Source organism: Manis pentadactyla, chromosome 15 (genome assembly GCF_030020395.1).
Source record: "Manis pentadactyla isolate mManPen7 chromosome 15, mManPen7.hap1, whole genome shotgun sequence".
In the NCBI taxonomy this organism is placed as follows: domain Eukaryota; kingdom Metazoa; phylum Chordata; class Mammalia; order Pholidota; family Manidae; genus Manis; species Manis pentadactyla.
The window spans coordinates 66,713,363-66,727,981 of NC_080033.1; the positions used below are offsets into that span (position 1 = coordinate 66,713,363).

Here is a 14,619-nt window from a genome sequence, read left to right on the forward strand (position 1 = left end):
GGGTCCCTTCCTGATGCTCTCTTGGCATCCCTGCACTCCCCATGGTGCCCCCCTGCACCCCCATGGCTGTGCTTCTGGTCTTACCTTTTCACATGAGAACTGCTGAGCCAACTGGTCTGTTTACAGTGGGCAGAGAGCAGGTGTAATTGATGATTTTCCCTCAGCTGCCAGCATTCCTGCAGATGGGCCTTTGTGCCTTTGACTGTGGGTGTGAAGTAGAGGGAGGAGGGGGCAAAGGGCAAGGCCTGGGCCTCTCCCCTCCCCTCATTTGCATCCTAGTCCCCTTCCTAGTGCCTGGCATAGAGTTGACACTCAGTTACCACACTGACGCCCTGGATGATGAATGTCGGATGCCTTGCTCAATGCTGGGGGCTTGCATGTAGTATAGCGTGTAGTCTTCCCAGCACCCTTTGGGGGTGGTATTGTTATCCCCATTTTACAGACGAGGGAACTAGGGCCCTGATGTTGAGCAACTTGGCAGGAGGTTGTGAAGAAGAGAGCCAGAGTGGAGGCCCAGACAGTCCTGGCTAAACACCTGCCTCTCTGCAGACTAACAACGGTGGGCTCCTAAAGGGCTTTGCATCAGGAAGATACTCAGGACGAGTGATGGCAATAGTGGCAATAGCTACCCGGAGGCACAATGACTCCACATCATTGAGGGCCCGAGATACACTGTCTGGTTTAATCCTTACAAGGGCCTCTGCAGGGGCAGCGTGCAGAGAAGGCTCAGGGGACAACCGCAGGCTTGAGCAGATTGGCGTGATTTCACTCTTGTTCTGCAGGCATCCTTTTGCCTACTGGTCTGACAGTTGACTGCAGCGGCCAGCCCAGAAGCAGGGACACCAGTTAGTAGGAGATTAGAATGACCCAAGTATAAAATCCTAGGGAGAGCTAGGGAGAGACCTGGCAAGAAGGGTTGGATTTACTAGTGGATTGGATGCGGGTGTGAGAGAGACCAGACAAGGATGCCTCTGAGATTTCGGGCTCCAGCACCTCTCTGACTTTGCAAGGGAATAAGTGGCCATCAAGAACACCTACTGGATGCTAAGGAGCATGCTAGGTGCTTTGCTGGTGGCATTGAATGAACTCTGTAACCGCCCTAACACTCTGGGGATGTGGCTGAGGCTTATAGGGGCCATAGCAGGAACCTGCACCAAGGTTTGAACCTGAGGCTGCTGGGCTCTGGTGGTCTGTCCTTTCCGACCCATTTCCATGCAGAGCTCTCCAGGGACACATTGTGAAATTTTTTCCTGTCCTCAACTTTGCTTAGGAAGTAAAGGGATGCTTAGGAATCTCTGGGCAGGATAGAAAAGGGTGCTGCTGGTGGGGATTGGGGGGCGGGGAGCCAGTTGGCTGCTTTGGCTATTCAAATAGTCTTAGCATAAAACTGTGGGGAGGGGCCCTGCCGGGGCTGGGGGGGTGGGGGTGGGGGTTTGGTTATTCAAAGCCAGGATAGCGGTTGGGTCACTGAGGTCAGGGTGGCTCCCTGCTGCCTCCGCTTCCATTTAAACCTCTGTGTGTCCTGCCCGGGCTCTGTGAGTGTTCAGCAATTTCCTGCCTCTATGACCTCCCAAACTTCACCCCAACGGGCATAAGACAGGCTTTTGGCTTTTGCTGGCCAAGCCTTATTCACTAAGCCTCTGTTAACTAAAACCAATTCCTGCCTTTACTCCGCTCTTCCAGGCTCCTTGTTCCCTCACTCCTTCCTCCTCCCTGGAGTGGCCAGCAATGACCACCATGGTCAACGTAGACGCCCTTCCGGAATACGAGAAGAGTCAGATCAAGAGGGCCCTGGAGCTGGGCACAGTGATGACCGTGTACAGCTTCCGTAAGTCCACCCCGGAGCGGAGGACTGTGCAGGTGATCATGGAGACACGGCAGGTGGCCTGGAGCAAGACGGCCGACAAGATCGAGGGCTTCTGTGAGTACCTGCGGCGAGGCGGGGAGGCCCTGCACCGTCTCATCTGCCCGCCTTCCGCTGTCCCTGCAGGTGTTGCTGATTTGATACCTTCTGTTCTGGAAATGAAAGTGTGGCCACTCTGGGTGGGTTTAGAGCAGGAGGGGTAAGTTGAGCCAGGAAAGCCCTGGCCAGGTAACAGAGGCCTGCCTGAGCCAACTTGGAAATGGCCTGGGGACAGCTTGCCTGGGCTAGCAGGTGCGTTCCTGTCTGACAGCTTCAGGAATCACTTGGTTCCCGTTGATGGTCACCCTGCCCTCTGGAGGGCTAACTAACTGAGCTTGTGGAAACCCCTAGCTGGCTAGCCAGATGTCTGTTCTGTTGTAATGTAAACTGCAGAGTGGGCGGCCTTTACTTTAGCTGCATGTGGACAGAGCATCTCACTGAGTGTTCCCTAGCTTTCCAACGATGTGCTGGTTCTCGGGGAGGCGTCTTTTCCCCACTCCCCTGCATTGGGCAATTGGGTCAGCTCCTTAAGTTCCTAAGACTGCTTTTAACAGATAGTAAGAAGACGTAAGCAATTTTCAGTTGCAGAGCCTTGCTTTCATTTGCATTCTTTTATTGATGACTTTTTAATTGAAAAATTAAAATGTGCACTTGGGGGAAAATCAGACAACTCAATGTCTCTCTTCCTCAGCCCCACGCTGTGCTCCAGAGGCAAGCACATTACCAACTTCTTGTGTCTTCTAGGAGTATTCTATGCTTATGTAACGTGTGTCATGTTTTTCACACAAATGGGTATCTCCTAGATGCACTTCTATACCGCGAGTTCTTTTTTTAGTTTCGTAATCATCCTGGAGGTGGTTTCTTATCAGCACTTTGATCTGCCTTGTTCATTCATGGTCACGTAGCATTCTGGCTGCAGGGTAACATTTTAACCCTAGAGGTGGACATTGAGGCTGTTTCCAGTCTTTTGCTGTTAATTGCAGCCGCTGTAACTGTATTTGTCATCCATTTTTTTTTAGCAGCTTAATTAAGATATAATTCACATACCATGTATTTCACTCGTTCAAAATGAACCACTCAGTGGTCTTTAGTATAGTCACAGATACGTGTAAACACCACCACATCGATTTTAGACCATCCCTCGGCCTAAGCAACCATTCATCTACTTTCTGCCTCTGTAGATTTCTCTGTTCTGGACACTTCCTGTAAACGGAATCATATAATATATGGCCTTTCGTGACTGGTGTCTGGCACTGGGCTAATGTTTTACAGGTTCGCCCACATGGTAGCATGTGTCAGTGCTTCATTCCTTAAGACAGCCGAATCATGTTCTGTCACATGATGTTGCACACTCTCTTGATGGACATTTGGGTTGTTTCCACCTTTTTGTGAATAGTGCTGCTGTGGGCAGCCATGTAAAAGTTTTTGTGTGGATGTAAGTTTTCATTTCTTTCAAGTATACGCATAGGTGTAATTGCTGGGTCACGTGGTAACTGTTTAATCATTTTAGGAACTGCCAGATTACTTTACATTTCCCATTCCCCCCAGCAGCGTGTCCTTTACGCACACACACAGGTGTATGTGCGGGTCAACTTCCTCTAAGTGTTATTTTCAAGTTAAAGGGTATGGGGTATTTTAACATCAAAGGGCACTTAGGCAGCATCCCACAAAAGATGCGGTGGTGTTCCCCACCCGGTGTGAGAATACCTGTTCCCAACACTGTCACCCACACTGCAGTGGGGTTCTGACCTTAGCCTTCCACAGGTAGACTCTGGTAGCTTGGCACAGTTTTCCACTTGATTTCTTTTATCATGAGTGAGATGAACCAGCTTTGCAAAAAGTTTCTCCTGGGCTCAGAGCCAAGCGGGTCTCAGATGCAACAGAGCCAGAAGCCCTGCTTAGAAAATGCCCCTGTGTGGAGGCGGCCAACTTTCCTCCCAGTTTTGTTTGCATTGGCCACACTCGGCCTCCCAGGAGGCGCAGACACCTGTTGCAGCTGGGGGGGTGGTCAGGCAGGAGCCTGGGGCCGGACCAGCCACTGATGGTAGGGGCAGGCCTGCCACACTGCATGGCCAGCGGGTCCCAAGTCTGGCTGATCATAGAAACTCTTGGTGGGGCTTTAGAAAGTGCAGGCAGGCTACTGGAACCGTCATCTGAAGCTCATTCTGAGGGGTGTGAGTCAGGATTTTGTCTCCTGAAATCCATGCTTTGGGGGCCTCCACACTCAGCCCTGGAGGCAATTCTTCTCCCTGGAGCAGCTGAGGATGACTCATTCACTAGGTTGGCTGGGACTCAGTAGTGTAATAAACTCCCCAGGTGATCCTGGTAACTAGCCAGATTTGGTATATACTAGAGGCTCCTTCCGTCCCTGCGTCCATCTGTCTGTTCGTATTTGAGTACCAGCTCTGCCAGACATTGTTCTAGGTCCTGGATGTACAACAGTAATTAAGTTAGACTCAAGTCCCATTGTAGCCTCCGTTGCTTCCACTCCCTTGATTCCAACACCATTTGAGGAGCTTTGCTGTGGCTGTGAGCAGCTGACGTCCGCTTTCTGAGATGAACTCTCTTACCTGTAGAATGGGAATACTATTGAGGTCCACCCTGCAGGGTTATGGTTGGGGGTGAATAAGTGACTGAATACATCAGAGGGGTTTAACCAGGTGCATAGCCAGGGGTAAGCACTCAGCCAGAGGGAACTGCTGCTGTTATTTTTGCCTTTGTTTTGGTTAACAACTGGCATCCAGCTTGTCTGGGGTGGCAAAATCTTGCTTCAGCATTTGGACTTTTTCTGGAGGGCAGTGAGAACCCGCTGAGGTTTTCAGAAGTGGGGTGGTGTGATTGCATTCGCGTTTTTGAACATGTTCTGGCAGTCCTGAGTGAGATGGCTGTGTTGGTGGTTGTAAAACAACAGAAAAAGCTAATTTTGGGGTACAGAGCTTAGAAATGGTGCTCCCCTGACCACTTTGAGAGAGCAGGCCTTCAGGCTCTGGGGGGCATTCTCAAGGCTACATTTCCAGCCTCCTGTTGCAAGGGTGATCACCTGAGGCCCTGCCCCCCATTTCTTCAGGGGTTCTAGCAAGCAGGAACCTCTAGTTCCTGTGAGGTCAGCAAGGGGCAGGCATGTGCAGGTAGTTCTGGGATATTTGGCAAGTGGTGTGTGACTTCTGCACGGGTGTCACAACCCCTCCACGCAGGCTGGAGTGAGAACAGACACACAGGATTACACTTCTAAAGCGGTGCGTGGTTCTTAGCCAGGTGATTCCCCCTCTGGGGGTGTTTGGATAGCTGAAGATATTTTCAGGTGTAATAACTGGCAGGGGCTGGGGTGGGGGTGTGTGCTCCTGGCATCTAGTGGGTCGAGACCTGGGATGCTGCACAACATCTCACAATGAGAGGGACGGCCCATATCACAAATAATTATCTGGCACAAAATGCCAGTGGTGCCAGCGTTGTGAAACCCTGGTCTGAAGTCATGTGTTGCTTTGCTTAGAGCCGTAAAATGTCACTGGGTATAATAGGGTTTCCCACTGGGCCCTGTCGTGATGGAGCTACTGTGTGTGGTCAGCCCATATTTGCCACCATACTGGGCGCTGGGCTCTGCTGAGAAAGGCAGAAGGATGGAGTCCCTGCGCTGGCAGAGGAGCCGGTCGGGCACCAGCCACTGCAGGAACGGTGCTCCGGGGAGGGTCTGGGCTGCATGCCCTGTGAGGAAGGAAGGGGGGCATCCGTCTGGGTGTGGGGAGGTGGTGGGGTGGTAGGGAATGGGGGAGGCGGGGCAGCTTCTTGAGTGGAAAGGGGAGGAAGGGGCTTTCCAGGTGGCCAGCATGGTGGCCGGTCCTGAAGTGGGATCAGCAGGTGCCGCTGAGTGTGAGCAAGTGGATTTATGGGTCAGAGATTTGGGCAGGGCCCTGCTGGATGATTCTTCTACTCTCTGTGGCCTGGACTGTGGTGATTTGGTGGTATGCCCCCTGCGTCTGGAAGGTTCCAGAATGTTCACTCTGTATCTGGTGCCTTGGTGGTGATGGCTGGAAGACTAGGCTAGCTGGAACTGTCACCTGAGCACCTACTGCCTGGCGTCCGGGGTAGTTGGACTTCTTAAGTGGCGCCTGGCCTCCTGCCAGGTGTGTGTCCCAACAGTCCCGGGCTGAGGCTGCAGGGCCTCCTGGCTTGGCTATAAGAAGTCACTTTGCAGAAAATCACTTGCACCAGCTCAGGTTCAGGGACCAGGACTCTCCTCTAGGAGAGGGAGTTGCATGCATGTCCAGGGTGGGAAGGGACTGATGGCAGCCACCTTGGAGCCACGCCACCGTGAGGACACCTGGCCTCTGGATGCGGACTTGTAGCTCAGGTCTCTGCTCTCCCACTCCTAGGTGTGTGATCTGAGGCACTCTGTGCCTCAGTTTCCCTGTCTGTCAAGTGAGAGAGTAATAGTTTCTTCTGGGGCAAGAATTAAGTGGATTTTATATTATTTTTTATATGCAGGAAATATGGTGCACAATTGAAATGTAGTACAATAAGGGGAAAAAAGACAGCTTTCATCCCCAAGTTCTCACTTTCGCTTAACATGTTTTCTCTGTGTGCTTATTTTTGGCAAGTTGTGGCTGCCCATGAGTGAGAGATTCTCAAAAATAGGAGCTGTCGTGTTTCCCTGGTATCAGGTTCCCGGCCTGCTCCTCATGGCGACGACCCTGGTCTGCCGGGTGGTGCAGCTGCCGCTGTGATGTCAAGAACCACCCCTGATGGATGCTCTTGCACACGAGCCTCCACGTGAGCACGTCACAAGGATCAGCTCTTTAAATCCTCCCAGGGACCCTGTGAAGCAGGAATCATTTCCACTTTATATATGAGGACACAGAGTCCTGGAGAGACTGGGTGACACGCCCGAGGCCACACGGCCAGGGGGGCGGTACTTCAGTTTGCACTTGGGCCTGCTTTCCGAGCCTCAGATCTCCCTGCTCTGCGTTGTTCCTCCTCCCACGTGATCTCAGGTGGTTCAGTTTTGTGTGCAGTGGAGAAACACCCTGCTGGGGGCTGAAGAGCAACAGCCCCATTCAGACTTTGTCACAGCAGGAGGGAGGCGCAGCCATTCCTGTGGTGCAGAGGACTGCTTTGGTGGTGCAGGAGGTGTCGGGAGGAAGGGGGCAGAGGCGCCATGGGCAGTGGGGGGACGCTGTGCCAGGAGGGCACCGCGGCATGGCCGAGTGCCAACAGAGCCGGGGCAGTGAGGCTGGGGGGTGCTGCACCTCGGCTAGTTCTGAAATCCTTCCTTGGGCTTCTTATCCATTAAAGAAATGGAATTTTTGAACGTTGTTTCGTCATAATGATTTTGAAACAATGGTGAGGTAGATGTTTTTCCACTGGCATGTTTCATCCAAGAGGAAGCCCATTGTCTGGAAGGCCGCCATGCTTCTCTGGCCAAGCTTTCCAGGAATAAGGTTCAGCCAGGCGCTGCAGTGTCTGCGAACTTAGCTGTTTCTTGGTCATAAAAATATGGCGTGCACCTGGCATACGGTGCCCAGCAGCACAGACTGTGCAGTGCTTCGGTTCAAACCTCGGCCCTGCTGCCTAGATGGGCTATGACCTTGGGCCACTGAAGTCCCCTTCTTGTGCTCCCATTTCCATATCTGAACAATGAGACTAGGAAAAGAACCTGTCTCACTAGGCTCTCAGGGGGATCAAATGCAGTGATCTGTGTAAAATGTGGCAGCATTGCCAGGCTCAAGGTGCTCAGATATTAGCTGCTCTTCTCAGTGTCAGCATCGCCATCCTCAGACATAAAGGGAAATAGCATTGCAGAAAGGGTGAAAGAAATACTAGAACTCCCATTTGTATGATGATTTTCCTTCCTGTACCTAAGGGATTATCCTGCTTCCCTCTGGGGTGTACGTTCTCCATGCTGGACCCTGCTGGCATGAAAACTAGCACTGATGTTTTTACCCTTGACACTGATACTTAACCTGCTTGTGTGCTGGACGGCAGAGGAATTGGCTTTTGTGGTTGTTCAAGGGTTGTTTTCTGTCCTAGATAACAGTCACTCGATGTTCTTAGAATTCATTCCTTTGTTGATTTAGCAGATACTCAAAGAGGACTTGGTGTGTGTCGGGTGTTACACTTGTCACTAGGGATAAAGTGGCGAATGGACAGGGTGCTAGGAAGGAAGAAACAGGGCATTGTGACAGAGAGTAACTGCTGAAAAGCGCTATTTTAGTAGGGCAGGTCTCCGGAAAACCTCTCTGTGGAGGTGACATTTGAGCTAAGACTTGAAGAGTGGGAAGGAGGGAGCCACTGGAAGCTCTGGGGTGAGAGCATTTTGGGCAGAGGACACAGCAATAAAGCTTCTGTATGAGTCAGGGTAGGCTAGCAACAGTGACAAATGATTTCTTGATAGGATACAAGTTCCTTAAGTCATGATCCAGTGGGATTGTGGGGTGGGGTTCTGCTGTCTGGTGGCACCACCATCCTCTAAGGCCTCCAAGGCCACCTCGGGATCGTCCGTGTCCAGCCAGTATGTAGGGGAACCAGGGCGTGGAGGATGCCTGAGGGGGTTTTTATGGGCCAGGCCTGCAAGGTGGAAGGCCCCCGCTTTCCACTGACCAGACCTCAGCACATGACTAGCTGCAGGAGGTGCTGGGAAGAATGGGAAATGGGTAGGTGAGCACCTCTCTGCCTCTTCCACATCCCCTAATTTTGCAGAGTACAGAGGTGGCTGTAGGAGCCCCACTGATGGCTGCAGAATCGAATGATTGTGGGGATTTGGGGGCTGTTGTAGGAATCCAGAAAAATGAACGCCTTACCACTGGGCCTCGTGGGAAGGGGAGGTGGTGGCACCTAGGACTGTCCCATCTGGTGCAGGACAGGAGCCGCTGTTGGCGACATGTCTCCATAGATGGGCCTCATCTGCCCCCTTAGGTTCCTCGCCGTGTGGCTAGACCCTCCCCAGCACAGCCCTTGCCAGCTGGGCCCTCCGTGCAGCCTCCCAGGAATGGATTCCCGAGAGGCCTCTGACCAGCCAGGTGCTTTTGAACCGGTGCTCAGGGATTGGCTGTTCTGAGGCCGCTGTCCTCTGCTCAGCTTTGGTGGGAGAGGTGGGGTGTCTCTTGTTGGAGAACAGTCTGGCTTCTTTAGGGCTTCTGGCGGGGGTGTGTGTGTCCCCATAATGGGTGGAATTGTGATCTGCCCCAAACTCCTGGGTTGAAGCCCCAAGCCCTGGAGCCTCAGAAGGTGACCTTTTTGGAAATACGGTTATTGCAGGTAGAAATAGTTAAGATGAGGTCCCAGTGGAGTAGTGTGGGCCCCCGATCCAAGATGACCGGTGTCCTAGTACGAGGAGGAGGGAGACACGCGCGCGCACACACACGGCCGTGGGATGGTGGGCACAGAGAGTGGGGTGACACATCTACTGGCTGAGGGACAGGGATTGTGGCCACCACCAGGAGAGGGGAGAGGCGTGAGCAGACTGTCTCTCGCAGCCCTCGGCAGGACCCCACCCTGCCAGCACCCTGATCTCGGGCTGCTGGCCTCCAGAGCTGCGAGACCATAGCGTTCTGTAGTTTAGGCCACCGGTTTGTGGTATTGTTGCGGCAGCCCCAGCAAACTAATGTGCTTCCCTTTAAAAGCAGCCTGAGGTGCAGCGTGAGTGTGGCAGCTGAGGTGTCTGTTCGGCCGGTTATCACAGACAAGTTGGAGCTCGTAGGAAAGGAATGTAGGAGCCCTTGCTTGATTCCAGGTGTCATCTCCTGGCCACACGGGTCTTGGCCTGGGCCCCGAGGGCATGAGGGGGTAGTATACTGGTTAAATGTGGGGAGTAGCGCCATCCTGCTTGGGTTTGATCCCTGACTCTGGCTTAATAGCTGTGTGACCTTGGAGGAGAGACTTACCTCTCTGTGCCTCCATTTCCTTCTCTGTAAAACAGGAAGAATGACAGTTTCTACCTTACAGGGTGCTTAGGAGGATCGGATGAGCTCTCGTAGGGATATCATTCAGGAAGGCGCCCGGGAAGTGCTATGGAGGGTTTGATCTTGTTATTACGGCTCATGCTTCTCTCCAGTCTCTCAGAAATGCATCCCTTGAATTCTCTACTCCAGGCAGCCCAGTGCCCCCTTTGGAGGCACCTGAGCATGTCCAGTCAGTTGTGGTCGATCCAGTTCTCTGCACTCCTGTGGCTGCAGGCTGTGGACTGGGGTTATTTTCAGTCTTGCTTTTGGGGAGCTAGGTGTTCCAGCCCAGAGCTCCCTCTGGCCTTTGGCGAGGAGAGGAGAGAGGCAGCTGGTGTGGACACATCCCACCCACTCTGAGAAGCCAGAAGGCTGGGCACAGGGGGTTTGTCCCCTGCCATAGTGCCAAGCCCTGGAATGCAGGCATATTCCACTTCTGTAGTTATAGGCTCCCGAATTGTTGGTGAAGTCACATCTCTTTGGGGTGTCTGCCTGGGGAGGAAGCATCTTCGGTGAATCCTTATGGAAGGAAAATCACCTCTACTGTCCACCCCCCAGTCTGTTGCAGACACAGGCGTGCCTGTTACCCGCCTTGTTTTGTATTGGAAGAAACTTAAGTGTTGAGCGGTTGGAAGTTGAAGCACAAAATCCTGGTGTGGCCCGTTAGAGCCCTCAGACAAAACCCGACCGGGAACCCTGCCCTCAGGGTCCTCACCCTGGACTGGAGCTCCCAGAGGCCGCGGCCCGTCTGCTCTGCTCACCCGGGAGGCTGCCACCTGGCCAGTGCTGGCCCACGCTGGGCGCTCCCCAGTCACTGGTCGGCCGGTGAACCAGGGAAAGGACCTGGACTCCCTCTTAGCCTCTGCCCCCGCCTCCTCCCCAGAGGTGGCATATCTGGGGTTAAGACGGGGCACGGCTGCTTCCTCTTTAACCAGCGCCATGGTTCTGGTCTTGGCCCTGTGCTTACTGGCTGCATGACCCTCAGCCTCAGCCTCTGAGCTCAGTGTTCTTGTCTGTGAGATGGGGTAACCGCAGGGCCATCTGTAGGGCACAGTGAGGGTGACATTGGTGATGCAAGTAACGTGATGTGTGGACTTGACAGAGGGCACTGGGGCCTGCGTGTGTGCGGTGTAGGCGGGGCTCAGGGGGGGCCAGGCCCCTGGTGTGGGCCCGCAGCGGGCTCCTTGCTGCCGCCTCCTGCCAGGCTGGGGGGAATGTGCGCCCACAGGGCAGTGGTGAAGCTTTGGAGCAGAATCAGTGATGCTTTTGCCTTAGAGCAAAAGGCACCTTCCCTGCCTGGCCCCGTGGGTGGGAGAGGCCCGGAGATGCCCTGGCTTTCATCTCACCCGAGCATGCTGGCAGCCACGGTGGGTTTTGGGGGTGAGCCGTCTGTGTGCGAAGGATTCTGTTCTGAGCAAGAAAATCCTGGGGAGCTGATTTGCAGAAGGGCGGCTAGCAAAGTGCATTCAGCCCAGCACGTGGAGAGCCCTGTGCTGCGGAGACCCTGCTCTGGGCCTGGGCGGCCTGCCGGGCTGCGGCTTCATCTCCCTGCAACCAGGTGCCGCCTCCCTGCCGCCCCTGCCACCCCAGACCACCTGGGGCCTGCTGCCAACCTTAGGCCACACGGGCCAGAGGCCTGGCTGGAGAGAGTGTGTCCCCGGGGAACATCAGAGGCGCCCAGGCTGGGGTGGCCGAGGGGAAGTTTGTGCCCATTTCCTGTTTAAGAAGCTCTGAGCTGCTCTCGTCTGACCTTGTTTTATTTCCCCTGATTAACACAAGTCTTGCTTTGTCTCCCTGCAGAAGTGACGTGTACTCGACAGCACGAACAGTTTCAAGTACACCTGGCTGGGGATAACAGCCCCTTCGCCCAGACGCTGGGGGCTGTGTATCAGCCCTGGGTGCCCACCCTTCCAGACTGTTTCTATTTTTGTAGGACACAGATCCATTTTTACACATTACGGTCCTTCCAGGGAACTGGCTTAGTGAGATGCCTTTTCCGTTTTGCGCTTTGCTGTGACCATCTTCTTGTTATTCGGCGCTATTTTAAACGTTGAGGTTGACCTGGAGACTAAAACACTCACCACCACTCAAGAGCATGTCCTCTGCAGTCTGACTGCCTGAGTTCAGATCTGGGCTCGGTCACTTAACGTGTCTGTGGCTGTGGACAAGTAATTTAGTTCCTCATTGTACCCATCTAAAAAATGGGGTGGCAGGAGCGCCTTCCCCACCCGATTAGAAGGATTAGGGGAGCTGAGGATGTGGCGTGCGGTGGGGTGGTGCCCACGGGTATCCCAATGCACTCAGCAGGAGTTAGCCGCTCCTCATATTTATCATCATTTCTGTACAGAATAAAGGCACCTCCCCCAGGGGGTTCACATCTTAACCTCCCTTTGTGGCAAAAGGCGTTTTTGCAGATGTGATTCAGTTAAGGATCCTGAGCCGTGGGGATTATTCTGGATTATCTGGGTGGGCCTCGTGTAATCAGAAGGGTCCTTGCAAGTGAAAGAGGGAGGGAGGGGAGTCAGAGAAGGCGATAGGGCGACAGAGCCGAGGTCAAGGGTCAGAGTGATGAAATCAGCTTTGAAGGCGGAAGGGGTCCTGGGCCGTGGGGTGCAGGCAGCTCCAGCAGCTGGAAAAGGCAGGGACAGGGATTCTTCTCGAGAGCCCTCCAAGGAAGGGACCACGGCTGACTCCTTGATTTACCCTGGGGGGACCGGGACCCCTGCCTGACTTCTGGCCTCCAGAACTGTGAAACCAAAAATTTGCTTTGTCTTAAGGCCCTGAGTTTGAGGGTGGTTTTTACAGCAGCCGTAGGAAATGAATACACCCTTCTAACCAACCTGGACAGATCGTAGTACTTGCTTCGGATATTTTTTGTTCCTATTAAAGAAATATTACACATATAGTTAAGCCTACCGGGCACCCCTCCTTCTCTAGAGGATCCAGTATTACACTTTGACAATGATCATTCGCATGCATATTTTCTACGTTTACTTCAAAAGTTTTAATCTACAATTGATATGAATTATGAGGTATCCAGATTGATATTGGTAGCTTTATTTTAAATTCCCTGAGTGGTTTGACCCAGTGAGTACACTGTGCTGGCGTGACCTGTCCTTTTGATTGTGAATATTTAGGTTGTTTCCAGTTGTGAACCCATTTCCACTCCAACTATTGTGCTCTCTTTTGTTTTAAACGGCTATAGTTTTCCACTTTATTTTATAAATTGTCTTATTTTTTATCAATCTCCTACTTTGGCATATTATGTAGTTTGTTATTTTGCTATGCCACAAATTGAACCTGGGAACATCTTTATAGTTAACTCTTCGTCCTGTGCATGGTAATTTCTACATGATAAACCTCTAGGGAGGACGGAAGGGCTGTGTCATGGGCTCCAGGCACAGTGCTCACTTATTCTCAGGAAAGCTGCATGGACTCTTACTGCCCCCACCACCCTTGCTGGAATCTGGATGCCGTCAGCTGTGACATCTTTTACAGATACGAAACTCACAGGCAAAGAAAGGGTCTGCTAAGTACTGTTTGTGCTTCCTCTCCTCCTGGTTTGCAGTTATTCTGTCCCAGGCTGTGAGGCTTGATCCCCCTGCTGGCTAAAGGCTGTGGATCTCATCAACATAGGGTGGTGGTAGGGGAACTTATTTTACAAGTTATCTTATTTTTGTAGGCCACTGACATCCCCGTGAGGTTATTTTCCTAATCTTCTTGATGAGAAATTTGATGCTGAGGCAAGCCTTGTAATTTCCCAGGTCAACAGCTAGGATTTAGTTTTTTATTCTGATGTTTTTATTAGCAGACGAGGCCGTCTTCTGGGATTTGAGTTGGGTGTTATTTTCTTTTGAGAATAAGGCTTTGAATAATCTTCCATTTCAAAGTTGGTTCCAGGAATGTATGGCTGTGTGGAATTGCCAACCGGAGTTAGGTCTGGAATGAAAAGACCCGACCCCAGCACCTTGAGGCATGTGGTATCTTGTTTGTACTTCTGGCCTCTGGCACCTGTCGTTCCCAGTAGGTGCTCAATAAATGGGTGCTGTTGCTCTACCATCTTCCCTTGAGGAGGCATCTACTTGCCTCTGTACATTTTCCTATGCTGCGCATTTCACGTCAATGGAATCAGACAATACATTTGACTTCTTTCTTTAACATAATGCTGTTGAGGTTCATCCACATTGTAGCAGGTGCCAGGACCTGATTCCTTTTTTTAGCTCAATAACATTCCACTCGTGGATAGACCACATTTGGTTTATCCATTTCATCAGTTGATGCACATTTGGGTTGTTTCCACTCTTTGGCTGTCATGAATAATGCTGATGTGAACATTTGTGTACGGATTTTTGTGTGAGTATGTTCTCATGTTCTTGGATATATGCCTAAGAGTGGAATTGCTGGGTCACTCGTAACTCTATGTTTAATTGTTTGCGGAACTGCAGGCCGTTTTCCTTAGTGGCTGTACCGTTTTCTACCAGCAGTGTATGAGGGTGCCAGTTTCTCCATATCCTCACCAACCCTTGTTATTGTCTGTCTTTTTGATGATAGCCCTCCTAGTGGGGGTGAATTCACATCTCACTGTGGTTCTGATTGGCATTTCCTTGATGGCTCATTGTTCTGCTTTATGTAGAAATCGTTGCATGCTTTTTGGTTGATGCAGGGTTTTCCCACCAAACACTTGCTTTCTGTGGGCAGCATCCAATCTTAACTTTCCCTCACCTGGTGCCCGGCATTGCCACCTGGGGGCTTACCATGGGGCAAACCAGCGAAGAGCCTCAA

General features: G+C 52.2%; 1 protein-coding gene across 1 annotated transcript in view; it reads left to right on the forward strand.

Annotated features, from left to right (window-relative positions):
- The window catches only part of PLCG2 (phospholipase C gamma 2), a 126,054-nt gene that overhangs the window by 3,209 nt on the left and 108,226 nt on the right, over window positions 1-14,619 (forward strand). The window contains exon 2 of the mRNA XM_036909355.2: window positions 1,684-1,921. Within this exon, the coding sequence (XP_036765250.2) occupies window positions 1,729-1,921 (193 nt within the window). The 5' untranslated portion in view covers window positions 1,684-1,728. The remainder of the gene's footprint in view (window positions 1-1,683; window positions 1,922-14,619) is intronic.